The sequence below is a fragment of the Hyperolius riggenbachi genome, chromosome 3 (assembly GCF_040937935.1).
Source record: "Hyperolius riggenbachi isolate aHypRig1 chromosome 3, aHypRig1.pri, whole genome shotgun sequence".
NCBI lineage: Eukaryota > Metazoa > Chordata > Amphibia > Anura > Hyperoliidae > Hyperolius > Hyperolius riggenbachi.
This window is the reverse complement of record NC_090648.1, coordinates 295,480,506-295,506,954: the sequence shown is the minus strand read 5'-3', so window position 1 is coordinate 295,506,954 and position 26,449 is coordinate 295,480,506. Positions and strand designations below refer to the sequence as shown.

General features: G+C 44.5%; 1 protein-coding gene and 1 long non-coding RNA gene across 3 annotated transcripts in view; one reads left to right on the top strand and one right to left on the bottom strand.

Annotated features, from left to right (window-relative positions):
* PNPLA8 (patatin like phospholipase domain containing 8) overlaps positions 1 to 11,245 on the bottom strand; it is an 80,567-nt gene extending 69,322 nt beyond the window's left edge. The window contains exons 1-2 of the mRNA XM_068276520.1: positions 10,316 to 11,245; positions 2,702 to 2,851 (exon numbers count right to left, since the gene is read on the bottom strand). Of these exons, the coding sequence (XP_068132621.1) occupies positions 2,702 to 2,851; positions 10,316 to 11,143 (978 nt within the window). The 5' untranslated portion in view covers positions 11,144 to 11,245. The remainder of the gene's footprint in view (positions 1 to 2,701; positions 2,852 to 10,315) is intronic.
* LOC137563707 (uncharacterized) overlaps positions 8,672 to 26,449 on the top strand; it is a 77,863-nt gene continuing 60,085 nt past the window's right edge. For both annotated transcript variants that reach the window (XR_011030410.1, XR_011030411.1), the window contains exons 1-2: positions 8,672 to 8,744; positions 23,882 to 23,969. This is a non-coding gene — a long non-coding RNA (uncharacterized lncRNA). The remainder of the gene's footprint in view (positions 8,745 to 23,881; positions 23,970 to 26,449) is intronic.

Sequence of the window (26,449 nt, the reverse complement as noted above, 5' to 3'; positions counted from 1 at the left end):
GAATAGGACGTTGGGCCCCTTAGCGCACCTAGGCTGCAAAAAAAGTGTCACACGTGGTATCGCCGTACTCAGGAGAAGTAGTATAATGTGTTTTGGGGTGTATTTTTACACATACCCATGCTGGGTGGGAGAAATCTCTCTGTAAATGGACAATTGTGTGTAAAAAAAATCAAACAATTGTCATGTACAGAGATATTTCTACCACCCAGCATGGGTATGTGTAAAAATACACCCCAAAACACATTATACTTCTTCTCCTGAGTACGGCGGTACCACATGTGTGGCACTTTTTTACACCCTAAGTGCGCTAAGGGGCCCAAAGTCCAATGAGTACCTTTAGGATTTCACAGGTCATTTTGCGACATTTGGTTTCAAGACTACTCCTCACGGTTTAGGGCCCCTAAAATGCCAGGGCAGTATAGGAACCCCACAAATGACCCCATTCTAGAAAGGAGACACCCAAAGGTATTCCATTAGGTGTATGGCGAGGTCATAGAAGATTTTATTTTTTGTCACAAGTTAGCGGAATATGACACTTTGTGAAGAAAAACAATTCAAATCAATTTCCGCTAACTTGTGGCAAAAAATAAAATCTTCTATGAACTCACCATACTCCTAACGGAATACCTTGGGGTGTCTTCTTTGTAAAATGGGGTCATTAGTGGGGTTCCTATACTGCCCTGGCATTTTAGGGGCCCTAAACCGTGAGGAGTAGTCTGGAAATCAAATTCCACAAAATGACCTGTGAAATCCTAAAGGTACTCATTGGACTTTGGGCCCTTTAGCGCAGTTAGGGTGCAAAAAAGTGCCACACATGTGGTATTGCCGTACTCGGGAGAAGTAGTATAATGTGTTTTGGGGTGTATTTTTACACATACCCATGCTGGGTGGGAGAAATACTTCTGTAAATGGACAATTGTGTGTAAAAAAAATGAAAACATTGTCATTCACAGAGATATTTCTCCCACCCAGCATGGGTATGTGTAAAAATACACCCCAAAACACATTATAGTACTTCTACTGAGTATGGCAATACCACATGTGTGGCACTTTTTTGCAGCCTAACTGCGCTAAGGGGTCCAAAGTCCAATGAGCACCTTTAGGCTTTACAGGGGTGCTTACAATTTAGCACCCCCCAAAATGCCAGGACAGTGAACACACCCCACAAATGACCCCATTTTGGAAAGTAGACACTTCAAGGTATTCAGAGAGGGGCATGGTGAGTCCGTGGCATATTTCATTTTTTTTTGTCGCAAGTTAGCAGAAATGGAAACTTTTTTTTTTTTTTTTTTGTCACAAAGTGTCATTTTCCGCTTACTTGTGACAAAAAATAATATCTTCTATGAACTCACTATGCCTCTCAGTGAATACTTTGGGATGTCTTCTTTCCAAAATGGGGTCATTTGGGGGGTATTTATACTATCCTGGAATTCTAGCCCCTCATGAAACATGACAGGGGGTCAGAAAAGTCATAGATGCTTGAAAATGGGAAAATTCACTTTTTGCACCATAGTTTGTAAACGCTATAACTTTTACCCAAACCAATAAATATACACTGAATGGGTTTTTTTTTAATCAAAAACATGTTTGTTCACATTTTTCGCGCTGCATGTATACAGAAATTTTACTTTATTTGAAAAATGTCAGCACAGAAAGTTAAAAAAATCATTTTTTTGCCAAAATTCATGTCTTTTTTGATGAATATAATAAAAAGTAAAAAAAAAAAAATCGCAGGAGCAATCAAATAGCACCAAAAGAAAGCTTTATTAGTGACAAGAAAAGGAGCCAAAATTCATTTAGGTGGTAGGTTGTATGAGCGAGCAATAAACCGTGAAAGCTGCAGTGGTCTGAATGGAAAAAAAGTGCCTGGTCCTTCAAGGCGTAGAAAGACTGTGGTCCTCAAGTGGTTAAAAAAAAAAAAAAAAAAATGTAAAAAAAAATAGTGCTGCGCTGCCCCCTGGCGGTTTAAATTGACTGCCAGGAGGGTTAAAAAAAAAAAGTTCAGGTCCTAAGGTATATATAGATATATATATATATATATATATATATATATATATATATATATATATATATATATATATATATATATATATAGATAGATAGATAGATAGATAGATAGATAGATAGATAGATAGATAGATAGAGAGGAGTGTGGGAGGTCAGGGGCTTATTTAAACCGTAAAAATGGGGTACAAATAGGTCAGTTTACTATTTGGCGACAAGATGTCCTCGCAGGTGTCTTCCGTATGTGTAGTATTACGACGCAAACAGGAAGCACTGTGTGGACGGACTTTGTGAATGGCGGCGCCGTGGTCATTCACACGAGGACTTAGATCAATGAATGGGAACTGTGTTCCCATTCATTGATCTAGTGGTTAACGATCGGCGGCGGTAACAAGCGGGGGGTGAGCGGTAACGCACGACGGGGAGGAACGTGAGAGCTACACCCATACAAGCAGTTGGCATTTTGCAGGGACGTAGTTACCCGTCCCGGGGGAGGGGAAGTAGTTAAACAGCACAATGTACTACAAAATGTAAATAGAACCTGACGTTTGGCATATTATATTGGTACTATCAACACTGTTGAAACAAAGATCAGACATTTCCATGCCAGGAATGGCAGGTCGTTTTTCATGTGACAGCATGTCATATTCAACAACACTGGAAAGCTGATGAACCATTACCACTGCATAAGGCTTACCTTTACGGCAACCCCTCTTGTTTCTGGAAACTCCAGAAGATGGCAGTTCAGCTCTTCAACCCGATTAATGCACAGTCGCCGATCAGTGGCCCGCTTCAGTGCCTGAACCAGTGATCTTGTTCTGTTATCCACACTCACACGTGCAATAATCTATGTTTGCAGTATTAAAAAAAAAAATAAAAAATATATATATATATTTTTGAGATACATTAACATCTAAAAAACCCCCTAAAAACAGTATCATGCTGTAGGAAACGTATTTATTACATATATAAAGATACAACGTTCAGTACGGTATGTAGATGTAATGCCATAGCAGTGTTCAGTTCTAAGTCTTCCTAACTCCGGAAATACAATTATTATTATCGGTTTCTGTCAGTTTTGAGGTGGCCACTAAGGGCCTGAGCCCACAGACGCAGTTGCATGCACTTCTGTCTGCTTTTCAGCATCTTTAACATTGATCTGTAACTGAAAAGCAGACACAACTGTGTCAGTAGGCTCAGGCCCTAATGAGGGCTTTACAGTAACCATGAAGTGAAAATATATGGCCGAATATTTACAGTGTGCATTTCCTTTGAAAAAAATACCAGTTTCCTGGTTGTCTGGCTGATATTTTGGGTTCAAGAGCACCTGAATAGCAGGCCTGAACAAAGCTTGTGGTTACGCGTGGTCATGTTTTAAGAGAGCACCTGATCTGCATATTTATTATGGGTCAGTGGCTTGACACACTGGAGGCAGAAGATTACCAGGACAGACAGGCATTTGCCATTGCTTAAAAAGAAATACACATGGCAGCCTCCATAACTCCCTCATTACATTCACACTTCTGAGCTTTCTAGATTTCTTTTCCTATACCTAAAGTGCATGAATCACGATCAACAATGTAAGATGCATCAAAAAGCTCATCTAAGATATACGGTAAGTAAATATGTATATTAAAATGCAAGAGTGAATGGGATCAGATCCTTTACAAACACTCAAGTCAGGTATCACTTCACTGGCTTCATGACAGGCTACTGTATGTCTATGACAGAGTGAAACTAAGAAGTTAAGCAAGTATGATAGCCCTGCAGGCAGCATCATTAGCTCGCACGTCAACAATGGCAGTTTGATATTTATATCCAGAAACCTTTTGACACTAGCAATCCCCATGCAAGGCACAGCTCACAGTATGTGTAAGTGAGAAGGCATACATATAATCTAGTAATGCCATTGGCAACAGTGGAGAAGAATCTGTGACACAACTTCCTATTACTAACAATGAAAAATAAAAGCACTACATAAAAAATTACCTGTACTAGGCTACAGCTGCTAGATACACATTAGCCCATAAGTCTGCTCCAAATTCTCATTTTCCATAACTAATGGTCAAAAAGGTCTTATTTTTGCTGCACCAACAGCATCCTTACATGGAGCTATGCCTGCATCAGACGTTTCTAATTCTGGTGGGTCAAGTTTCCATACACCTACGTTTAAGCGGACCTAAACTCTTGCACAGCAGACATGGGAAAACGCAGAGAAACTGTGTTTCAACAACTGTGCATGCGCGCCCCGAGCTAAGTGGAGCTTTCTTCGCATTCCATCCCGTAATAACATCCTGTGCCATTAGCGCCAATGTGGGCTGGAACGTGAAGAAAGCTTTGCGTAGCCGGGGTGCACAGGCGCAGTTGCAGTCGACTTACAAGTTGATGGTAGCAAAACGAGCTGGCGGCGGCAGAACAGGGGATTGTGCAGGACTGGTGCGGGACAGGACAGCTGCTGGCGGCTTGGGGAAGCCCCAGGTAAGTGAAACTGTTTGTTTTTTAAGGACTTCACAGTTCCGCTTTAACCCTATGTGTGTTTACAGAGAACCTACTGTCTAATTCTCCCTTATCTGCAAGAAATGAACAATTTTAAATCAGGGCTATTAAATGTGTGAACTGTGCCGACTTCTGTGCTAATAACGTATGTAAACAAAGGACGTTAACCCTTGCTGTGCTCCCAGGAAATCAGGACGTAAACACTGCAGGATCTCTGTTGGGGTTCTATAAGTAACTAAGAAATGTTTTTCTTTAAATGTTATTATGCTGTTGCTTATCTTTTAGAGCAGAGAGGAAGTTCTGAGTTTAGATCCGCTTTAAGTGGTACGTACATATGCACATGCCATCTATAGGAGCTAGGACCACCATAACTTTATGTTGAGCAAGTGCAGCAAAGAGAAGATCTCATGTACCACTTCTTGTGGAAAATGCAAGTTGGAGGCAACAGAACTTATAGGCTAATGCTGAACTAGTCGTAGTGGCCAAGTGCAGGGCAGTGAAAAAATGTAAAACAATTTGAATACATACATATAAGATGTACATTTGTTCCAGAGTAAAATGCACTATAAATTACTGTTTTTCCACTTGCTTAACCACTTGAGGACTCAGCCTTTACCCCCCCCCCCCCCCCCCCCTTAAAGGGAAGGTCCAAGCAAAAAAAAAAAAAATGAGTTTCACTTACCTGGGGCTTCTACCAGCCCCATGTAGCCATCCTGTGCCCTCGTAGTCACTCACTGCTGCTCCAGTACCCCCCTGGCAGCTTACTGACCTCGGAGGTCAGGGCCGCATTGCATACATTTTTACGCATTCCAGCTAGTGCAGGAACAAAAATGTATGCGTTGCACCACTAACGCATAAAAATGTATATGTTAATGTTCCTGCACTAGCGGGAATGCGTAAAAATGTACGCAATGCGGCCCTGACCTCCGAGGTCAAAAAGCTGCCAGCGGGGGACTGGAGCAGCAGTGAGTGACTACGAGGGCACAGGATGGCTACATGGGGCTGGTAGAAGCCCCAGGTAAGTGAAACTCATTTTTTTTTTTTTTGCTTGGACCTTCCCTTTAAGGACCAGCGTGGTTTTGTATGATCTGTGCTGGATGGGCTCTGCAGCCCCCAGCACAGATCAGGTTACAGGCAGAGCAATCAGATCGCCCCCCTTTTTTCCCCCCTATGGGGATGATGTGCAGGGGGAGTTTGACCGCTCCTGCCTGCCTGGGTGTTGCAGGGGGGGGGGGCACCTCAAAGCCCCCCTCCGCGGCGAAATTCCCCCCCTCCCTCTCCTACCTCTCCTCCCTGGTGATCGGGGCTGCACAGGACGCTATCCGTCCTGTGCAGCCTGTGACAGGCTGTCCTCTGTCACATGGCGGCGATCCCCGGCCACTGATTGGCCGGGGATCGCCGATCTGCCTTACAGCGCTGCTGTAGCAGCAGCGCCGTTCAATGTAAACAATGTCTATTGCGTTTACATTTAGTCTGCGAGCCGCGATTAGCAGCTCGCAGGCTATTCACGGAGACCCACTCCGTGATCTAACAGGAAACGGCCGCTCGCGCGAGCGGCCTTTCCTGATTAATTAGGGAGGCACCTGCGTCGCTGGTCCTCCAGCTACCACTTTGCCGCCGCACGGTATGAGTGTGCGGTCGGCAAGTGGTTAAGGTGCCCATTAATTAAAGGTACAAAATTTTCCTCTGATGCGCTCAGATGTGTACGATCAAATTATACAGAAAACTAGTATGTGGAGAAAGCCGGCTTGAAACTATTCTATGGCCAATTGGCACACGGAATTCAGTTGATTGGAATGTTGGATTTTATGATTGTATCTGAAGAGAGAACATGCCCTAATTTACCAGTTTATGGGAACAATAGATAATTACCTTCCGATTACTTCCAATCCTGCAAATCTGATCAAATGATTGCATCTGAGGAAAATAATGTTTTGGACTAGTCCATTTACTTACAGGGGTTTGTTGTGATTTTCTTTATTTTCAAAAGCACTTACTGAAGGGTAGTTGCTCAGTCCAATGGCCAAAATAGTGTGCAAGCAAGTAGGGAGGCAACTGACATCTTCGTATAGATCCTTTCCAGGAGCTTCTTTGGTAAACAAAGGAATACTAGGAATCCCCCATGAAGAGATGGACTTGTCCAAAACCAGTCAGCTTTTTTTTTAGTAATTTATAGCAGATTTTACTCCGGGAGAAATGCACATCTTACAGTAGAAGTATGTGGGAGGCAGACCCTTTCTCAGTGGCGCAGCAATAGGGGATGCAGAGGTAGCGACCACACCAGGGTTCCTGTACCAGAGGGGCCCTCCTTCAACCACTTTATTAGCTCTTTATTGTTGCTAAGTAGGTAATGACACCCTTTATATGTGCTTTGATTAATTATAATCATTAATAGACTGTTCTCCTTCCCAACCACCACCTACCCTACACTGCAGCTGTCCTTGGCAGGTTTTGGTGCTCCATATTAATTGTTATGTAAAGTACACTTGAGTGGGCCCAATGTAAAACTCGCACTGGGGCCCAGAGGTCCTAAGCCTCACTACTGTCCTTGCTCAACCCCTGTGTGCTAATCGCAGCAGTTTTTTCTAATGATTAGGTTGGGTATTTTTCCACTCATTCACTGGTCAGTCAGGCCACTTGATACAGAAATGTCACGTGGCCTAAACAAACCAACAAGGAGTCAGCAGAAGATGTTAAAAGAATTGCAGCAGTGTTAAATCCTACAAAACTGGCCCATTATAAACGGGCTTGTGCTTTGGTTTTCAGTGCCCTTCAGCAATGCTGAGTGAGTTATACAGTGTGCTCTATCACCACTTTACAAACAAGCCCCTGAATCACTGACCTAGCATAAGACCATAGATGAGGTACTCTACTGGGTGCATGCTTGTTCCAGGCATATCACCAATACGCTAATGAAGCCAGAAGATCAGCATATCAGCCACACTATTTTAACAGGCTAGCAGGACAGCCTCCATATTGCTAATGATTTCAACAAGGCATTTGTGAAGCTTTCTTTTAAAATATGTTCCGGTGTCGCTCAGATCCACAACTGCTGTAATCAACTAAAACTAGGCACTGTAACTTAAAGTGGACCTAAACTATAAATACTACAAGGAATGGAATGCTACTTTGCTGACCTTGATCTATAAAGAAAAAATGCTGCTTATCTGGTTGTGAACTGATCTTTGCATTTCATATTTTCTGAGTCATAAACCTACTTATCCAGAAGGAATAACACACTGACATCCAATGTTCACCCTAGCTTGGTGCAGGTGTGTGACTGCTGAAGTCATAAGATATGCAGTGTGATATCTAGACAATCAGTATTTCTGGAACCAGGTCACCAATGATGGCCTTCATGATCTCTCAGTAAAGATCCAAGTGCAAAATGCAGCAATGTAATTTATAGACAGGGCTTCATAGCATAGATTTCATAATCTCTTAGTAAAGATCCAAGTGCAAAATACAGTAATGTCATTTACATTGCAGAATAGCAGCACAACATTTCACACCTTCCAATCTTTCTTGGGTTAGCACCAATTCCACATTGGCAAGATATGTGTAGAGATTTACAAGATATAAGTAACTCCTTAAAATGTAAGCACTTGTAACATTCCCCTTAATGTGGTCTTCTGCTGCATAAAATCAGCATAGGATGATGTCAATAATATTCAGTCTGCCTCAATCTGGGGGTGTGTCCAGAGCCACGTCCATTTCTCCCAGATCCCCACCTGCTCCTTTCACTTTCTTGGCTGCTTGTTTAGGTAGAGGATTGTGTGTTTGTCACTTAAAAGAAAACTGTAGTGAGAATAGAAGGCTGCCTTATTTACTTCCTCTTAAACAATACCATTTGTCTGGCAGCCCTGCTGATCTATTTGGCTGTGGTAGTGTCTGAATAACACCAAACACAAGTATGCAGCTAATTCAGTCAGATTTGAGAAAAAAAAAGTTAGAAACACCAGATCTGCATATGTTTGTTCAGGATCTGTGACTAAAATTATTGGAGGCAGAGGTTCAGTAGGATAGCCAGGCAACTGGTATTGCTTATCCTATATAATAATAGTCAAGTGTCCCTGTGTCATCATGTCCGTGTGTCCCCCTGCTTCCAGACTTGACAGTTTACTGTATGTGAACCTCAATGCATTGTGGGAAATAACAGCTTTTTCCAACTGCCAAGCAACCAGTATCTCCCTGTGTGCGTATACTTTGGACAGTGGTGGGAGACGGGTGAGCAGGACGCATCGGTATGAACGTTGCCGGGGTTTAGCGGCCGTGGCCTAGCGCCTGTTTTTTAACGGGCGGGCCTTTTTTACTAGTAAGGATATAAGTATGACAGCCTCACTTCATTTGTTTTTTAAAGCCTGTTCACAAATGAACTACAGGTCCTTCTCAAAAAATTAGCATATTGTGATAAAGTTCATTATTTTCTGTAATGTACTGATAAACATTAGACTTTCATATATTTTAGATTCATTACACACAACTGAAGTAGTTCAAGCCTTTTATTGTTTTAATATTGATGATTTTGGCATACAGCTCATGAAAACCCCAAATTCCTATCTCAAAAAAATTAGCTTATCATGAAAAGGTTCTCTAAACGAGCTATTAACCTAATCATCTGAATCAACTAATTAACTCTAAACACCTGCAAAAGATTCCTGAGGCTTTTAAAAACTCCCAGCCTGGTTCATTACTCAAAACCGCAATTATGGGTAAGACTGCCGACCTGATTGACACCCTCAAGCAAGAGGGTAAGACACAGAAAGAAATTTCTGAATGAATAGGCTGTTCCCAGAGTGCTGTATCAAGGCACCTCAGTGGGATTGCTCTTTAGGATCTTGTAAAATGTTATTTTTCTCCATATTAGTGTCTTTTGCAAAGTATGAGTTTACATGATTGGATATGAAATTGTACGTTTCCCCAAAGTTAGTAGTGAGATAGCTAGCATGGAACAGGCCCACCCTGGAGTCAGAGCCTTCATAGGCAGAGTCTACAGGGCTGGCTTTGGTGAGATGAGAGGTAGTTTCTTCTTTGCCACTTTCCCCAGATTTACCTTCTGTACTATCACCCCCCCCCCCCTGAATCTCTGCGAGGTAAATATTTACGTACCGCGATCCTGCGCAGGCGCATTAGCCACTCTTCATTCGGGTTAAGGCGTAAATAGCCGAGCCCGATCGATCTACTCCACTACGCAGGCACGAGTCCTTTTATGCCTGCTCAGTATAGCGGATACAATTGGGTTTGGCTATTTCCGCCTAGCCCAAACTAATTGCCGCTACTGCACCTGCGCTGAATCCTGGTGAGGTAAATATATCAAGCCTTGTCAAGCTTGTCAGGGGAGGATTGGGGTAGGATTCGGGGGAGCCAGCGCTGAATTCCCTGAAGCTACAAGGGAGAGGGAAGCCTCATTGGGACCCTGAGCCCCCCCCCCCCCCCCCTCCAGGTAAGTATCCCCCAGGGGTTTTTTTTTATGTTACAGTCTCTTTAGTGAGAGAACATAAAGCGAGAAAGAGATAGTTTATTCAGCTTGGTCAATTGAGAACCATTATTATCCCTTTTCAATGACTGGAGTTACACTTTAAAATTAATGGATAGCCAATGAGGTGCAAATAATTTGGGTTGATGCAGGGTTATGTACATTTTGAATACAAATTTATACAGCTAGAAAATGGACCAATCTATTTCCACCTCGGTGAGATCTCATTGGTCCCACTTTCAAGCTGTATAAATTTACATACAAAATATGCATAATCCTGCATCAAATCGGATTTGCACCTCATTGGCCCTCCCTACTTCAAATAACTGGCAAACCCACCTTTTCCCTTTGAAGAGACAGTCTCTTGGCTTTGTCCTCCATAGCCTTTTCTTTACTTATTTCTTGCTCACTTTTGCTCTGAGTCTCCCCTGGTTCTTGATCTTTCCCTTTCTCCTCCAACATGTTCTTCTGATCTGTCTTCATCTTGGGCACAAAGCCTCCGAGATAGCTTCCGACAAAAGACTGAACATTACTGGACTGGTTTGACAGAAAGTTTGAAATACTTTGTTTGGTAGAAACTGAACTCTCTTCTGCTGTGGATGAGCCTTCTTTTTCTTTATCGTTGTTTACATCCGTTGATTGCTCTTTAGGATCTTGTGAAATGTTATTTTTCTCCATATTAGTGTCTTTTGCAAAGTATGAGTTTACATGATTGGATATGAAATTGTACGTTTCCCCAAAGTTAGTAGTGAGATAGCTAGGATGGAACAGGCCCACCCTGGAGTCAGAGCCTTCATAGGCAGAGTCTACAGGGCTGGCTTTGGTGAGATGAGAGGTAGTTTCTTCTTTGCCACTTTCCCCAGATTTACCTTCTGTACTATCACCCTGTGTGGTACTAGCTTTACTTATTTGGACGTTTTCATCTTTACAACTGTTGGAGGGATGTGGCTTTGAGCGTACGATCCGCGATAAGAATTCACTATGGGTGCTTGACACAGCTTTGGTGACAGAATCAAATGTATTCTTGATTCGTGACATAGACGTCTTAGCTACTGATAATGCCTTTGAGGAAGTAGTGGTGAGTCTGGAGCTTTTATGGAAAGCAGTTGTTTGCTTATTAATATGGATTAATCTCCTTTGCTCAGCTTTCTGTGTAGATGCTTGCATTGCTGTACTCTAATACCACCACATTGGTTGCTTGGATCACATAAATGCAGGAGCTTTAAATCAGATTTCCGCCAGATGCTCCTTTTGGAAGTCAGAATATAAATGTATGTATCCAATAACAAGAGTATAGACATTACTTAGGAGTCTGTCCGTTCAGGAATAGGGCTTTATAACCATCTGAAATAAGAAAATAATAAACAGTTTCAGAAAAATGCACTTTTTTGACTGTAAACACAGAATGATGACTGATACATCAAACCCTATACTAGAAGCGACTGGCTGGAAAGTATCTGTAGTGATAGGTCTCCTAATGCTGGGGAATACATGATGAGTTTTTTCGGCATATTTACTGGCCAATCGATTTTTCGATTTTTTCCCAATCAATTTGCATTCACTTCTATAAGAAAATGGATCAGACAAACATTCAAAATCCGATCAGACCTGTCAAACATTATTGATCAAGCCATCTATTAGGCCTGAACGATAAATCAAATTTAAACCGAAATTGCGATCACCAAGATCACAATTTCGGAATCATCACAGCAGCTATTATCGTGATGACGTAATTTCGCATGGGGAAGTATGAAGAAGCAGCTTCAAGCTCCCGGCGCTTGCGGCCCGCAGCATCGGCAGTGTTGGAAATACCTTCCATGCGAGTCCAATGCTGTCCGTCTGCCTTCTCATATGCATGGTATACTTCCTGGTTCCTGTATGCCACATGACATACAGGAAGTATGCCATGCATGAGAGCCTGCAGGAGGCAAAGTGGATAGACAGGCATCGCTGGACTCGTGCTGGAAGCTATGTCCAGCACTGCCGCAATTTGGGCAACAGAGAAGGCAAAGAGAGAGAGAGAGAGAGAGAGAGAGAGGAGACACAGAGTGGGCACAGAGAGACACAGAGGAGACAGAGCAGGCACAGAGAGATGCAGAGCGGGCAAAGAGAGACACAGAGCAGGCACAGAGTGAAACAGAGGAGACATAGAGAGAAACACAATGGGGGCACACAGAGAGACAAAGGGAGCAAGGGAGAGACCCAGAGGGGCACAGAGAGAGACAAAGGGGGCACTAAGAGAGACACAGAGAGTGCACAAAGAAAGACAGGGACAGAGAGGCACAGAGGGGGAACAAAGCTTGATTTGAAGGAATTCGTGAATTGAATCAAAATCGCAATTTCGGACAAATCGCTCAATTCAATTCTTTCCCAAAATCATTTAGGCTTACCATCTATCTGCCCAAAAAAACTTGTGTATTCCCAGCATCAGATCCCAGTTTTATTAATGAAGCATTTCCAGAACCACTGCAAGGGTCAGTAGCCACTGCAACCATGTCCATTTCTGCACACAACTGCCTTTGGGGAGCATGTGATGAACTGTCTTGAGGAGAAAAAAGTAGGGGGGGGGGGGGGGGTTGGAGGGAGAGGAGCACTTTTAGTGGTCTCCAAATGTTGGCATTTCATATGATTAATAAAAACAGATCTTGGAAGTGCCAGCTCCTCTTCCTGTTTTCTTGTATCTATATTGCCAGTGACATTCACTCACAGAGCCAAAAGTACCCACTTCACTCTACATTTGGTATAACATGGGGTACGTGGCATATAGCCTAACCCTGTATAGCGAGTATCAATAATTAAGGAATATTTTTGGGCATCTATGACACCTTGAAGTAAATAGAAACGTAAAACTCATAGGCTGAGATATAGTGAGTCAAAAATAGGGCTGTGGAGTCGGAGTTGTAATCGTAGTCGAGGAGTTGGGGCAATTTTGGGTACCCGGAGTCATCATAAACTGAGGAGTCGGAGTCGGATGATTTTTGTACAAAATCCACAGCCCTGTTAAGTATTAGACTAAGGAGTCGGAGTCGAGGAGTCTGAGCCATTTTGGGTACCTGGAGTCGGAGTTTCATAAACTAAGAAGTCGGAGTTGGAGTCGAAAGATTTTTGTACCAACTCCACAGCCCTGGTCAAAAATACTTATGCTGGGTACACACGATTCAATTTCCCATCCAGTCAGTGGTTAATCTGACAGGAAGTTGTGTTATGTGTACACGTCCAAACTGTTTCCCGATCAATAACGGGATCGTTTTTACCATGATAATTTCAGAATATCGATCTCGTTATCCAACGAGATGAGATTGGACGTCAGAAATGTTTGTCCAATTCCCATCAGTTGGATGGGAAATTGTACAGTGTGTCTTTAGTATTAGCTTGTAAAACAAGTACTCTGTCCACCAGTTTGTTTCTACAGATGTTTTCCATCAAAATGAAACTACAATTTGCCTTGTATTTGCTACAGTGGGAACACAGCTATTCTCTTTATGCATGTGGGGGACTGATACGTTTTCAATAAACTAATCAATGGGATGTGACTGGGTTAAAGCCGAAAAAGCCATAATAATGTCTAATTTTCAACAACACTGCAATCCAATAGGATTTCTGAATGGTAAATCTTTATTTTTATTCTTTTCCTACTACTCTTGGTTACTGAACTTTGCCTCATTAAAAACGTCAGACTGGACTCCAGATAAATTCTTTTTGGATGAAATCATCCTGCTTGCTAGAAACTCTCACTTGATTTGTCTTTAAATTTGTTAAGGAGTGCAAAATACTCTTTAATATTCCTGAAATACTCCCCCATTCAACCCCCCCCCCCCCCCCCCCCCTTACACTTTAAAATTACAGGTTATTACAGACCTACAGAATATGTTGGCGCTACATAAAAAATAATAATTTTTGTTCTGAAAACATACGTCTGGCAAACCTTCAGTAAAGCCTTAATACAATAAAGCACGCCCACTACATATAAATGAACAGAAACATGTCCACCTGGTGCATGCTACCTGCACCTGAAATAAAATAATAATTAAAAAAAATAAATTGTGATTTCTTTGTACACTGATGAGAACTGTGAATACTCATGATCCAAGAATTCACTATAGAGAGGGATTCAATTCAATAGCTTAGGTCCTTGGCAAAGATTTGTTTTTATCTGGTCAGGTTTCATATCTAGGAACAGACACTCCTGTTGTGTCCCACCAATCACAGCCCTGAACAAAGTACACACCTCCCAGCTTTCACGGAAAGGCTAGTTACTCTTAGAACACCGGACTATATACAGTACAGACACATTCCAGCACTGTAACATGCAAGATCATTCTGCTTCTCAGACTTCAACCCCACTCTCCAGAATAACCAAACACATGCTCCTATAGCTAAGTTACATACAACTTATGTAAGGAAGAAGCAGGCAGGTGTTTTGCACCTGACAACAGAATATACATAAGAATATTTAAAGGGAGTTTCACTTACCTGGGGCTTCTGCCAGCCCCCTACAGCCACCCTGTGCCCTCGCCATCACGGAACGGTACCCTACCGCGGGTCAGTTTCGGTATCGCCGACTTGCAATTCGATGGCTACTCTGCCTGCGTGGCCCTGGCTGGGCGTGTCCTCATTCGTGCTCCCATCGCCAGGTGAAGTATGAGAAAATCTCTACTGGCTACAGGAGCACGAATGAGGATACGTGCAGCCAGGGCCGCGCAGGCGCAGTGGCCATCAACTGCCAGAACCCGAAAGTGAGACACAGTGGGGGGGCCAGAGGATCATTCAGTACCAGCACGAGCTTCAGGGGGCTGGCAGAAGCCCCAGGTAAGTCAAACTTTTTTTTTAACTTATTTCAGGTTCCCTTTAAAGGGGGTTCTCTTGCCTATATAAAAAACAAAACAAAAAAAAAAAAACTCTATCGGCCCCCTGCAGCTGGAATGTCCTGTGCCATCCTCCTCCAATCACTCGTTACCCACCACTGGCACCGGTGTATTTATTCGTCTAACTAGACTAATAGAACTGCGGCTGCACGTGGGAGCAAGCACGTGCGCCTCATCAGGATCTTACTGCGCAGGCGCAGTACAAGAAAACTTTGTACTGCACCTGCGCAGTAAGCTCCCAATGACGCACGCGGAAGCGAGCATGCACTTGGCCATGGCCGCGCAATTGCAGTCCTATTCATCTAGTTAGACCAGGCATGGCCAAACTTGGTCCTCCAGCTGTTACGGAACTACAAGTCCCACAATGCATTGCAGGAGTCTGACAGCCACAGTCATGACTCATAAAGGCAAATGCATTGTGGGACTTGTAGTTCCGTAACAGCTGGAGGGTCGAGTTTGCCCATGCCAGAGTTAGACAAATAATTAGCCTGGTGCCGACGGCAGGGAATGGAGCATCGGAGGAGGACGGCGCTGGACATTCCAGCTGCAGGGGGCCGATAGAAGCCGCAGGTAAGTGGCAGTTTTTGTTTTTTTATATAGGCAAGAGAACCCCCTTTAACCACTTGAGGACCACAGTCTTTCTACCCCTTAAGGACCGGCCACTTTTTTTCCATTCAGACCACTGCAGCTTTCACGGTTTATTGCTCGCTCATACAACCTGCCACCTAAATGATTTTTGGCTCCTTTTCTTGTCACTAATAAAGCTTTCTTTTGGTGCTATTTGATTGCTCCTGCGATTTTTACTTTTTATTATATTCATCAAAAAAGACATGAATTTTGGCAAAAAAATGATTTTTTTAACTTTCTGTGCTGACAATTTTCAAATAAAGTAAAATTTCTGTATACATGCAGCGCGAAAAATGTGGACAAACATGTTTTTGATAAAAAAAAAAACCATTCAGTGTATATTTATTGGTTTGGGTAAAAGTTATAGCGTTTACAAACTATGGTGCAAAAAGTGAATTTTGCCATTTTCAAGCATCTATGACTTTTCTGACCCCCTGTCATGTTTCATGAGGGGCTAGAATTCCAGGATAGTATAAATACCCCCCAAATGACCCCATTTTGGAAAGAAGACATCCCAAAGTATTCACTGAGAGGCATAGTGAGTTCATAGAAGATATTATTTTTTGTCACAAGTAAGCGGAAAATGACACTTTGTGACAAAAAAAAAGAAAAAAAAAAAGAATCCATTTCTTCTAACTTGCGACAAAAAAAAATGAAATCTGCCACGGACTCACCATGCCCCTCTCTGAATACCTTGAAGTGTCTACTTTCCAAAATGGGGTCATTTGTGGGGTGTGTTTACTGTCCTCGCATTTTGGGGGGTGCTAATTTGTAAGCACCCCTGTAAAGCCTAAAGGTGCTCATTGGACTTTGGGCCCCTTAGCGCAGTTAGGCTGCAAAAAAGTGCCACACATGTGGTATTGCCGTACTCAAGAGAAGTAGTAGAATGTGTTTTGGGGTGTATTTTTACACATACCCATGCTGGGTGGGAGAAATATCTCTGTAAATGACAATTTTTTTCATTTTTTTTACACACAATTGTCCATTTACAGAGTTATTTCTCCCACCCAGCATGGGTATGTGTAAAAATACACCCCAAAACACATTGTACTACTTCTCCCGAGTACGGCGATACCACATGTGTGGCACTTTTTTGCACCCTAACTGCGCTAAAGGGCCCAAAGTCCAATGAGTACCTTTAGGATTTCACAAGTCATTTTGCGGAATTTGATTTCCAGACTACTCCTCACGGTTTAGGGCCCCTAAAATGCCAGGGCAGTATAGGAACCCCACAAATGACCCCATTTTAGAAAGAAGACACCCCAAGGTATTCCGTTAGGAGTATGGTGAGTTCATAGAAGATTTTATTTTTTGTCAAAAGTTAGCGGAAAATTGATTAAAGTGTCATTTTCCACTAACTTGTGACAAAAAATAAAATCTTCTATGAACTCACCATACTCCTAACGGAATACCTTGAGGTGTCTTCTTTCTAAAATGGGGTCATTTGTGGGGTTCCTATACTGCCCTGGCATTTTAGGGGCCCTAAACCGTGAGGAGTAGTCTGGAAATCAAATTCCGCAAAATGACCTGTGAAATCCTAAAGGTACTCATTGGACTTTGGGCCCTTTAGCGCAGTTAGGGTGCAAAAAAGTGCCACACATGTGGTATCGCCGTACTCGGGAGAAGTAGTACAATGTGTTTTGGGGTGTATTTTTACACATACCCATGCTGGGTGGGAGAAATAACTCTGTAAATGGACAATTGTGTGTAAAAAAATCAAAAGATTGTCATTTACAGAGGTATTTCTCCCACCCAGCATGGGTATGTGTAAAAATACACCCCAAAACACATTGTACTACTTCTCCCGAGTATGGCAATACCACATGTGTGGCACTTTTTTGCACCCTAACTGCGCTAAAGGGCCCAAAGTCCAATGAGTACCTTTAGGATTTCACAGGTCATTTTGCGAAATTTGATTTCCAGACTACTCCTCACGGTTTAGGGCCCCTAAAATGCCAGTTCAGTATAGGAACCCCACAAATGACCCCATTTTAGAAAGAAGACACCCCAAAGTATTCCAATAGGAGTATGGTGAGTTCATAGAAGATTTTATTTTTTGTCACAAGTTAGTGGAAAATGACACTTTGTGAAAAAAATAAAAATCAATTTTCCGCTAACTTTTGACAAAAAATAAAATCTTCTATGAACTCACCATACTCCTAACGGAATACCTTTGGGTGTCTTCTTTCTAGAATGGGGTCATTTGTGGGGTTACTATACTGCCCTGGCATTTTAGGGGCCCTAAACCGTGAGGAGTAGTCTTGAAACCAAATGTCGCAAAATGACCTGTGAAATCCTAAAGGTACTCATTGGACTTTGGGCCCCTTAGCGTACTTAGGGTGTAAAAAAGTGCCACACATGTGGTACCGCCGTACTCAGGAGAAGTAGTATAATGTGTTTTGGGGTGTATTTTTACACATACCCATGCTAAGTGGGAGAAATATCTCTGTAAATGACAATTGTTTGATTTGTTTTACACACAATTGACCATTTACATAGAAATTTCTCCCACCCAGCATGGGTATGTGTAAAAATACACCCCAAAACACATTATACTACTTTTCCTGAGTACGGCGGTACCACATGTGTGACACTTTTTTGCAGCCTAGGTGCGCTAAGGGGCCCAACGTCCTATTCACGGGTCATTTTGAGGCATTTGTTTTCTAGACTACTCCTCGCGGTTTAGGGCCCCTAAAATGCCAGGGCAGTATAGGAACCCCACAAGTGACCCCATTTTAGAAAGAAGACACCCCAAGGTATTCCGTTAGGTGTATGGCGAGTTCATAGAAGATTTTATTTTTTGTCACAAGTTAGTAAAAAATAACACTTTGTGAAAAAAACCCAATAAAAATCAATTTCCGCTAACTTTTGACAAAAAATAAAATCTTCTATGAACTCGTCATACACCTAACAGAATACCTTGGGGTGTCTTTTTCTAAAATGGGGTCACTTGTGGGGTTCCTATACCGCCCTGGCATTTTACGGGCCCAAAACCGTGAGTAGTCTGGAAACCAAATGTCTCAAAATGACTGTTCAGGGGTATAAGCATCTGCAAATTTTGATGACAGGTGGTCTATGAGGGGGCGAATTTTGTGGAACCGGTCATAAGCAGGGTGGCCTTTTAGATGACAGGTTGTATTGGGCCTGATCTGATGGATAGGAGTGCTAGGGGGGTGACAGGAGGTGATTGATGGGTGTCTCAGGGGGTGGTTAGAGGGGAAAATAGATGCAATCAATGCACTGGGGAGGTGATCGGAAGGGGGTCTGAGGGGGATCTGAGGGTTTGGCCGAGTGATCAGGAGCCCACACGGGGCAAATTAGGGCCTGATCTGATGGGTAGGTGTGCTAGGGGGTGACAGGAGGTGATTGATGGGTGTCTCAAGGTGTGATTAGAGGGGGGAATAGATGCAAGCAATGCACTGGCGAGGTGATCAGGGCTGGGGTCTGAGGGCATTCTGAGGGTGTGGGCGGGTGATTGAGTGCCCTAGGGGCAGATAGGGGTCTAATCTGATAGGTAGCAGTGACAGGGGGTGATTGATGGGTAATTAGTGGGTGTTTAGGGTAGAGAACAGATGTGAACACTGCACTTGGGAGGTGATCGGACGTCGGATCTGCGGGCGATCTATTGGTGTGGGTGGGTGATCAGATTGCCCGCAAGGGGCAGGTTAGGGGCTGATTGATGGGTGGCAGTGACAGGGGGTGATTGATGGGTGATTGGCAGGTGATTGACAGGTGATCAGTGGGTTATTACAGGGAAGGACAGATGTAAATAATGCCCTGGTGAATTGATAAGGGGGGGTCTGAGGGCAATCTGAGCGTGTAGGCGGGTGATTGGGTGCCCGCAAGGGGCAGATTAGGGTCTGATCTGATGGGTAACAGTGACAGGTGGTGATAGGGGGTGATTGATGGGTAATTAGTGGGTGTTTAGAGGAGAGAATAGATGGAAACACTGCGCTTGGGTGGTGATCTGATGTCGGATCTGCGGGCGATCTATTGGTGTGGGTGGGTGATCAGTTTGCCCGCAAGGGGCAGGTTAGGGGCTGATTGTTGGGTGGCAGTGACAGGGGGTGATTGATGGGTGATAGGTGATTGGCAGGTGATTGACAGGTGATCAGTGGGTTATTACAGGGAAGGACAGATGTAATTAATGCACTGGTGAATTGATAAGGGGGGGGGGTCTGAGGGCAATCTGAGCGTGTGGGCGGGTGATTGGGTGCCCGCAAGGGGCAGCTTAGGGTCTGATCTGATAGGTAACAGTGACAGGTGGTGATAGGGGGTGATTGATGGGTGATTGATGGGTAATTAGTGGGTGTTTAGAGAAGATAACAGATGTAAACAATACATTTGGGAGGTAATCTGACGGCGGGTTTGCGGGCGATCTAATGGTGTGGGTGGGTGATCAGATTGCCCGCAAGGGGCAGGTTAGGGGCTGATTGATGGGTGGCAGTGACAGGGGGTGACAGGGGGTGATTGATGGGTGATAGGTGATTGGCAGGTGATTGACAGGTGATCAGTGGGTTATTACAGGGAAGAACAGATGTAATTAATGCACAGGTGAATTGATAAGGGGGGGTCAGAGGGCAATCTGAGCGTGTGGGCGGGTGATTGGGTGCCCGCAAGGGGCAGATTAGGGTCTGATCTGATAGGTAAAAGTGACAGGTGGTGATAGGGGGTGATTGATGGGTGATTGATGGGTAATTAGTGGGTGTTTAGAGGAGAGAATAGATGTAAACAATGGATTTGGGAGGTGATCTGATGTCGGATCTGCGGGCGATCTATTGGTGTGGGGGGGTGATCAGATTGCCCGCAAGGGGCAGGTTAGGGGCTGATTGATGGGTGGCAGTGACAGGGGGTGATTGATGGGTGATTGACAGGTGATTGACGGGTGATTGACAGGTTATCAGGGAAGATAGATGCATACAGTACACAGGGGGGGGGGGGGGGGGTCTGGGGAGAATCTGAGGGGTGGGGGGGTGATCAGGAGGGGGCAGGGGGCAGGGGGGATAAAAAAAAATAGCGTTGACAGATAGTGACAGGGAGTGATTGATGGGTTATTAGGGGGTGATTGGGTGCAAACAGGGGTCTGGGGGGTGGGCAGGGGGGGGTCTGAGGGGTGCTGTGGGCGATCAGTGGGCGGGGGGGGGGGCAGATCAGTGTGTTTGGGTGCAGACTAGGGTGGCTGCAGCCTGCCCTGGTGGTCCCTCGGACACTGGGACCACCAGGGCAGGAGGCAGCCTGTATAATACACTTTGTATACATTACAAAGTGTATTATACACTTTGTAGCGGCGATCGCGGGGTTAACATCCCGCCGGCGCTTCCGTATGGCCGGCGGGATGTTACGGCGGGTGGGCGGAGCCAGTTGCCGGGGGAAGCGCGCGTCATCAATGACGCGATCGCTCCCCCGGCATGCCTAAGGACGCGCCGCCTGAAGGCGTATTGCGGTCCTTTAGGCGTCCACTTTGCCGCCGCCCATGGGCTGTGGGCGGTCGGCAAGTGGTTAAACCGTGTCTTTCACTAATTTTGGGTTACCTTAAAACTCTTGACCAGATTGTTCAGTTTTATGCTGGGTACACACGTTGCGATTTTCCCGCTCGATTCGCGGGATCGAACAGATCGATTCGATTATTTCAAAGATGCTCGATTGGATTTCGATCGTTCATGCCGTCGATTTTGCATACGTAACATATAAAATCGACGGCAGGAACGATCGAAATTCAATCGAGCATGTTTGAAATAATCAAATCGATCCGTTCGATCCTGCGAATCGAGCGGGAAAATCTCAACGTGTGTACCCAGCATGAGGCCCTTCAAAAGGACCACTATCACAAAAAATGTAAAATGATAAAATACACATGTACATTTAAGAAATACATTTATTACAGACCAAAATGCACTTTAAATGACTGTTTCCAATGTAGCTGACACAAGAGTAGGTAGTATTAAAGAGGAACTTTAACCAAGAATTGAACTTCTTTCCAATTAGTAGCTGTTACTCCCTTTCCCACAAGAAAACTTAACATTTTCGTGAATAGAGAACGTTCGAAAGAATTCGCTGCCAGGAGACTTGGGCGCAGGATACAGCCGGTATGGCTTATCCTGCTGCTGCACAAGTTCCGGGCCGCGCTAAATACTATTCCCCCTCTAGGTCCACGTGGATAGTGGGAAATAATGTTATTCGGCAAGGCGAATTAGTGTTCTAAAAGTAACTTCTGACTGAAGTTACTGACTGTGCGCCGCTATAGCATTAATTCCTATCACAGTCTATGGTGGCGCCAGTGGCGCCCAACTCTCCAGCGCTGCATTTCCAGTGTTCACATCAGGGGGTCTGTATGGCTGATATTGTGCTTAAACCCCTTCTACAGTGTGATGCCATGACCATGGTCCTGACAGTTTGTTGTCCGCGAACCTTGTTGCATTGTGGGAAATGACAACCTTTTCCATCTGCCAAACAAGCAGTGGTGGTAGTTACACAAAAAAAGTTATTTGCAGTGCATTTCCTCTGGGACAAATATACATCTCATATGCATGTGAACACATATTTAAAATATTACAGTTTTTCATGATAGTACCTGCCGCATTTATAAATGGTGCACGGCTGTCAGCCGTAGCACGGTTTATACACGGCGGCTGGTTTGCGTGGATGCCCGTCCCCTCGCTACAAGTATCCCACATGACCCAGCAGCAGAGTCGAATGATTTTTGTACCCACTCTATAGCTATGCAAGGGCTGTGTAGCAGGAGTTGGAGTCAGATAAATTTAGGGTACCTGGAGTCGGAGGTTTCATAAACTGAGGAGTCAGAGTCGGATGATTTTTGTACCGACTCCACAGCCCTACATGTGACATTGGCAAATAAATACATCTTAAAAAACCAAGCCAGCAAGGTAGTAAAATATGAATGCAGAAATGTTTTTTGTCCAATGCATTTCATAGTATATGATCCATGCAGTGAGAGCCAGGAGGGCGCGGGGGACCTCGCGGCCTACGGTGGGCTGGAGGAAGCCTCAAGTAAGTACAAATTGTCTTTTTTTTAAAGCTGCACAGTATCCCTTTAAACAGATGAAAAAACATCTCTTAGGAGAAAACTTTGAATTGAAATTGAATTGCAGATGGTCCAATACGTGTTAAAATAAACTTGAACTGGGTTTTGACAGTATATAATATAGATTCAGGGTCTCTCTGTTATTTCATAGAATTTAGAACCTAGATGAAAAAGTATAAACTTGGACACAACATTTAGGGTCCATTCTCACTTGAGTGGGAATCGCGTGATTCCCGCTCAAGGCAAACTGCTGGCGGTTTTTAAAATCTCCTAGCGGTTTTTAAAATCTGCTAGCACATGTAACACTACGGCAGTGTTCTCGCTGCCGCGTTTGCGGTTAGCTTTAACCGCAAACATGTTAAATGCAGCGGTTTGCCGGCGATTAGCGATTGCCATTAGCATGCATAGCACCGCTAATCACGGTCACTCCGAAAACGCTGCAGTGTCCAGTGATTTTTTTTCGCGTTTATCAGGAAAAATCACTCCCGCAAAACGCCGGCGATTGCGGTTTTAGATGTGAACGGAGCCTCAGGCTTGGTTCCCACCTGCTGCTGGTGCAGCTAGCAGGAGCTGACAGTGTAGTAACCGCTCTGATGGTCCACTGTGGTCCGGCTGTAACCCGGGGCAGATGCGTTACGCACACAGACTATATGGTGCATACATCCGCCTGCCTGGGATTATAGTGCACTGCACATAAGTGCGACCTGCTTACTGCAACGGGTCTCATGGATCCATCACACCCTGACAAGTGTGAACGGCTCTTATTTATAAAATAGGAGCCATTCACTGTCAGTTTCACGATAAGCAGAAAACTGACAAAAAATGTCCGTTCTCAGCTCAAGTGGTACCTGTGCCTTACTCCCTGCATCAAGGTAAAGCATCTCAAGTATCCGCTTTGTGGAGTGTGATTTTAATGATTGGCATGTTTTAAATGTTAATGTTTCCCACTATACTTTACCATTTGCCTATAAAGCAAAGTTTATACGTCAGGAATGCATACCAGTGTGATTAGTAGAGGTTGAGCAATTATAGGCAAATGAGGCATCCTCCCTAATAAGGATGCTTCTACACAGAGTAAATGAAATGAATCACAATCACACTCATTACCATTCCCAAACACAACAAGCATAATATCCAATGTCCCCAACTCCTACTGTTTTAATAATTGTGTTAAACACAACGTTAGAAAACACGTATTTTAACAGAAGCAGAGTTACACTTTAAGAAAAATCCCCAGCTACGTTTCTGATTGAAGTAGTAATAAGGTTAAATTAACTTTACACCAATTATTCAATAGCTACATGGGAAGCATGAACCAGTCAGTCAGTACAGAAGTAGACTGATACTCAGATCACATTCTGCTGCCAGCAGGTATGAAGTTATGATGACACCCAGAAGCCTCTAGAAGCCCCAGCTGTGCCAGGACAGCAGCAGAATGAAAGAGAGAGAAGCCAGGCAGGTGAGTGATCCCTGTGTCGCTATATTAGCAGAGAAGGATAAGAGCAGTCAGTCTAGAAAAGAGAACAGTGCATCACTCACAGTTACAGGCAGCCAGCGGTGGGAGGAGGAGACCAGCGGGCTGTCACCCGAGCAGAACACACTACATCAGCTGTGGCCTGACACTCGCCTGTTTTCCTCTCCCATCACGTGACTTACATCAGCACTACGGCAGCCTGCTAGGGGCAGGAATAAACACAAAGCGTTTTCTTCCTGGTTGTATTGTGTACACTGTATTTAGGGAGTTGATGATTCATGTTCATGTCTTTCGTTTGAATCTTCATCACTGTGCCCCTCTTTCCTCTTTAGTTGTCTCCCTCAAGCTTTATGTTCGGATTGAGATAACTAAATTACTTCATTACTCACTGATTACTTTTTATAAACAAAGTTTTTTTTCTGGTACGGTATTGTGGTATCCTTCCTTTTTTTTTTGCCGATGGAGATAATTCTAATCTAGGCATCTGTCTATGAATGTATAAAAACATGATATTTGCTCATAAACAAGCTAGACGGCCCAGATTCCAAGGAGTTATTTTGATGTTATGTTCTTAGGGCTTGTTCACACTAGGGGCTCGATTCACTGTAGCTATCACAGCAGCTACCACGCGAACTGCCGCACGCAAAGGTTTTCATGCGAACAGTGTTACTACCTGTAATAAGCAAAGGTTTGCACGTGATTATGTGCACATTTCACGTGAATTGCGCACGTGATTGTGCGCAAACCTTCGTTTATCACGCGAAGTAAAGCTGTTCGCATGAAAACCTTTGCGCACGTCAGATTGCGCGATAACTGCTGTGATAGCCGTTATCATGCTACAGTGAATTAAGCCCTATGAGCATTTGCTGATTTTTTTTTCCGGTGCTAGTAAAAAGGGCGCACAGGGATAGTGGACAAAAAGGGCGCCGCCATAGACTGCAATGCTAGTTAGCAATCATGTGACCCCCAACAAGACAAATTCAGCAATCATGAGGCCCCTATCAAGACAAATTCAGAAATCATGAGGCTCCCAACAAATCATGAGGCACCCAACAAGACAAATTCAGCAATCTTGAGGCCCCCAACAAATCATGAGGCACCCAACAAGACAAATTCAGCAATCTTGAGGCCCCCAACAAGACAAATTCAGCAGTCATGAGGCACATAAATAGACAGCATTTCACATAAATAGGCAGAATGCCCCCTTAATATGGTAGACACCTCTCACCTGGCTTCTGAATTCTCCTCTACTGGCTGCTGTGCCTGGCAATACTGTTTTTGGCTGGATTGGGGATGATGTGTGAGCTTAAATGCCTGGCAGTGATGCTGTGGCCTGGCTGGCGGTGATGCTGTGGCCGATGTTGTGGCTGGGTTGGCTGGCAGTGATGCTGGGCTGTGCTTGGCTGGTTGAAGTAAATGCTGGCCTGACTGGTGGTGATGCTGTGGCCTTTTTGACAGTGATTCTGGGCTGGTTGGCTGGTGGTGATGCTGGGCTGGCTGGCCTGGATAGTTTAGGTAGTGACAGGTGCCCCCTAGTTAAGGTAGCGCCAGGAGTACCCCAGTTTAGGTAGTGACAGGAGCCCCCCAGTTCAGGTAGGGACAGGAGCCCCCCAGCTCATTTAGTGACAGGAGCCCCCCAGTGTATGCAGTGACAGGCACCCCCCAGTTAGATAGTGAGTGACAGCAGGGACCCCCAGTTAGATAGTGAGTGACAGCAGGGACCCCCAGTTAGGTAGTAAGTGACAGCAGGGACCCCCGTTAGGTAGTGAGTGACAGCAGGGACCCCCGTTAGGTAGTGAGTGAGTGACAGGGACCCCCATTAGGTAGTGAGTGACAGCAGGGACCCCCATTAGTTAGTGAGTGACAGCAGGGACCCCCATTAGTTAGTGAGTGACAGCAGGTACCCCCATTAGGTAGTGAGTGACAGCAGGGACCCCCATTAGTTAGTGAGTGACAGCAGGGGCCCCCATTAGTTAGTGAGTGACAGCAGGGACCCCCATTAGTTACTGAGTGATAGCAGGGACCCCCATTAGTTAGTGAGTGACAGCAGGGACCCCATTAGGTAGTGAGTGACAGCAGGGACCCCCATTAGTTAGTGATTGACAGCAGGGACCCCATTAGTTACTGAGTGACAGCAGGGACCCCCATTAGTTACTGAGTGACAGCAGGGACCCCCGTTAGGTAGTGAGTGACAGCAGGGACCCTTATTAGGTAGTGAGTGACAGCAGGGACCCCCATTAGGTAGTGAGTGACAGCAGGGACCCCCAGTTAGTGAGTGACAGCAGGGACCCCCAGTTAGGTAGTGAGTGACTGCAGGGACCCCCAGTTAGGTAGTGAGTGACAGCAGGGACCCCTGTTAGTTAGTGAGTGACAGCAGGGACCCCCGTTTAGGTAGTGAGTGCCAGGCGCGCTCCCCACCCCACCTACCTTGCCGGGTGTTCCGACGTGATATAAAGTGCTGGAGC